Below are 4,068 nucleotides of genomic sequence, written 5' to 3' on the forward strand. Positions count from 1 at the left end.
AACACGTCATACACGCAGGTATTATAAAGTTCACAACAATGTCTTTCAGAGTTAAACACGTCATACACGCAGGTATTATAAAGTTCACAACAATGTCTTTCAGAGTTAAACACGTCATACACGCAGATATTATAAAGTTCACAACAATGTCTTTGAGAGTTAAACACGTCATACACGCAGATAACAAAGATCACAACGTTTTTGAGACTTAAACAAGTCAGACATCCAATTATCATAAAGTTCACAACAATATCTTTGAGAATTAGACACGTCAGGCATGTGATTATCATAAAGTTCACAACAATTTCCTTTGTCTGAGAGTTAAACACATCAGACGTGCAGATATAATAAAGGTTACAACAATGTATTTTTGTCTTTGAGAGTTAAACATGTCAAACATACACATATCCTAATATTAACAACAATTTCTTTGCGAGTTAAACAAATCTGACACGATATCATAAGATTCATAATAATATGTTTGAGAGTTAAACACATCAGACACACAGATATCGCGGAGTTCATAAAGGTGTCCCTTGTCCTTGAGAGCTAAACATAATATTCTACGTTCAAATAAACACAGTCTCTGAGAACTACAAAAATCATGAAGCACTGAAAGGTGAAAGCTGCTAGGAAACAAAGAAAGATATACTAGTATATTGATCAGATAAAACACTAATCATGCATGCTGTTAGATTTCAAACAGAGCAGATTTGTACCGAAGTACTAACACATCAGTATAAGCAAACAGATGGGTGCAAAAGGTGCAATACCTGATGATAAAGAACAAACAGAAGGAGAAGTCAGAGGTACGGAGGTACCCACACTCTGTTGGCTTGAGGGTAAGTTAGTTGTCATGGTGATCCTTCCTGGAAGCTCGCTAGTTGTCTGTTCATTAGGCTTAGTGGGAAGCAAACATTTCGGTAGCCATTCATATTGCTGAAAACACTTCGAAAGATCTTCTCTCACCTGTAATAAAAATAATAAAACAAACATGTTAGAGTTAGCACAAAAGATACTAATTGAGAATATAACAATAATATCACAAAGCTTTTTTTAAAAAGTGTATAAGAAATGTTTGCACCTAATGTGACTATATGCGCTAGTCGTCCCTAATTTAGCTGTGTAAGACTAGATGGAAGGCAGCTAGTCATCACCACCCACCGCCAACTCTTGGGCTACTCTTTTACCGACGAATAGTGGGATTGACTGAAACTTTATAATCCCCCCCCCCACAACTGAAAGGGCGAGCATGTTTGGGGTGACGGGGATTCGAACTCGCGACCCGCAGATTGCGAGCCGAGTGCCCTAACCACCTGGCCATGCCGGGCCTAGTTGCCTCTGGAGTAGGGTGGTTGCTTTGTGGCACAAATCTACACAAAGGGTTATCTTAATTTTAGTGTTATAAAATAAGCCAAGAGACTATTTCCTGAAATAAACTATTCAAACAAGCAGAAAACTTAACACGAAAATAATTAGGAACTTTTGAAGTTTATCGTTTTGTTTAAAGTGATAATATTATTATATTTATAAATTAGAAACTTTTCTTCGCGCTTAATATATATATCAAATAAAATAAAAAATTACTTACATGTTCATTATGTAAACAATAAAAAATAAAAACAAACAGTCCTAAGATACAGTTCAAGGCCATGAAAGTGTAAGCCAGAAAATATGTTCCTTGATTGACGTAAAGGAGGCCGGCCGTCCACGTTAGGCTTAATAAACATAACATGACAATTGCCCATCGGATCCAGAGCCTGCAAAGTCAAACAAGTTTTACAATTGAAAGTCTTTTATTTATATATTATTTTTAACTGATTAATGTAGTTTTGAAATTCCTAGCCGTTTCACAAACATACATCTTTTAGTTTTTGGAACGTGATAAAAAAAATGCCCAACGTTTTAAAATTATTGTTTAAGTTCCACTTATCTTTATATTAGAAAAGTAAAAGTGAAATTAACAACACAAAAAAAACAAAAAAAAAGCGATTTTACTTTTTACGCAGTCTATGAAAATAACTTCTAGATGTTAGGCCTAAGGAAAGCAATTTTACTTTTTACGCAACCCATGAAAGTAATTTCTAAATGTTAGGCCTAAGAGAAGTAATTTTTAGATATTAGGTTCATCTGTGTATAAAGACCCAAACGATTTACACTGTTATAAGAGGTATCAGTTCTGCAAAAGTTTTACATTTAAAATATTATACCTTAATTACTAGGGTAATTACTATTGTGTAATGAAGCGAGTCTTAATGATATAAACTGCATTCGCCAGGGGTATTGTTACTATCAAAAATTACTTCAGTAGTGTTAATCTTGGTAAGAACCTTATATTTATAGGCTACCAATCAAACATTTCCTGTTAATTTACCAATTTCGCGACAATTATTATTTTTCTTGTACCTATATGTATACAAAATTACAAGTATTATATCTCACTTGATTTTGGCCACCATTGCCTCTTCTTTTCCTTTCACAACAGTAGGAATACCAGTTTGATGGCACATAATACACGTTGCTATACACAGGAACACAGTAGAACCCTGAGTAGACGAAATACGTTTCAATTAACCGATGTGTAGTTTACGAAGCAAAGAAATCTGACGCTTAGTGTTAAAAATAATAAGATGACAATAAACGCAGTGGATATCCTCGCTAACACCACCAGAAACGAGGCTTAGTTAACGTTTAAAATGTTCCCTTGCGCCACTCATTAAATTGCATCGCCCTTTTGAAAGTTAATATTATTTTTCATCACTAGAAGATATACGTCACAAAATACAATTAATGTGAGATTATGAAGTAAAATAAATCAAATGTAAACTTAACTGATACGATAAAACAGTTTACATATTATTACACGCCAAAACCTATAATCATGACTGGAAGTTCAAATGTTGAATAAAGATAAAATCAACAACAACAACAAAATAAGAATGATAAAAAATAGACAAACTCCTAATACCTTAACCTGTTCTTCATAGATTTATATATATATATTTATTTCTAATATTTTTCTTTGTTTATTTGTAGCTAAGCACAAAGTTACACAATCCGTGCTATGCCCAACACGGGTATCGAAACCCGATATCTAGCGTTAAATGTCCGCAGACTTACCGCTCTGCCACTGGGGGTTATTTCTGATAAAACCCGATTGATTAATCGCTTATGTTTATACAAATTATTACCAATTTTTGGAAAGGTGCACACATCTATTTTTTTTTTGGTATGGCACTTTTTTTAGGTTAGTTCAAAACTATAAAAATTTCAAAGTTCTGTGTGTACATGTTTTCATATCATTAGACTTTAAATATTTGATGGTTTTCAATCAAAGATATATAAAAAAATTTGAGAAGTTAAGAAGAGAATGATTATTAAATTCATAAGATTATCAAAACTGCGTGTTTATTTACTAAACAACTTACTTGCGATGCAAACAACGTAATTGTAGTAACCTAACAACATAAACTTACAGTATAGCATCACTAATTTAATAATGAAACTATCTAAATGCTATAGTTAAATCTACCTTGAATGCTGAAACTACCTATCCACACACCCTGTAGTAACTCGTAACTTGAGTTGTGAAAATATCTAAACACTGTAGTAACACTTAAACTAGATCATGATTCTATCTCTCTAATCTAGTAACCCTTGAATTAAATGACGAACTTATATGTCTAAACACCGTAGTAACATGTACCTTCAATCCTGAAACTACCTATCTAAACAGCGTAATAACACCTAACTTAAGTTCTGAAACTGTTAACCTAAGTCACACATTTATAATTACTCTCATTCCTGAAACTTATAATTCCAGTGCTATAATTACAACCAATCTAAACAGCGTAATAACACCAAACTTAAGTTCTGAAACTGTTAACCTAAGTCACACATTTATAATTAATCTCATTCCTGAAACTTATAATTCCAGTGCTATAATTACAACCAATCTAAACAGCGTAATAACACCAAACTTAAGTTCTGAAACTGTTAATCTAAGTCACACATTTATAATTAATCTCATTCCTGAAACTTATAATTCCAGTGCTATAATTACAACCA

The 4,068-nt window shown here is 32.9% G+C and overlaps 1 protein-coding gene across 1 annotated transcript in view; it reads right to left on the bottom strand.

The window, feature by feature from the left end:
- Nucleotides 1–4,068, bottom strand: part of LOC106458205 (latrophilin Cirl-like) — a 107,766-nt gene that overhangs the window by 5,802 nt on the left and 97,896 nt on the right. The window contains exons 15-17 of the mRNA XM_013917681.2: nucleotides 2,443–2,546; nucleotides 1,592–1,760; nucleotides 826–969 (exon numbers count right to left, since the gene is read on the bottom strand). Coding sequence (XP_013773135.2) covers nucleotides 826–969; nucleotides 1,592–1,760; nucleotides 2,443–2,546 — 417 coding nt within the window. The remainder of the gene's footprint in view (nucleotides 1–825; nucleotides 970–1,591; nucleotides 1,761–2,442; nucleotides 2,547–4,068) is intronic.

This window comes from Limulus polyphemus, unplaced genomic scaffold (genome assembly GCF_000517525.1).
Source record: "Limulus polyphemus unplaced genomic scaffold, Limulus_polyphemus-2.1.2 Scaffold429, whole genome shotgun sequence".
Lineage (NCBI taxonomy): Eukaryota > Metazoa > Arthropoda > Merostomata > Xiphosura > Limulidae > Limulus > Limulus polyphemus.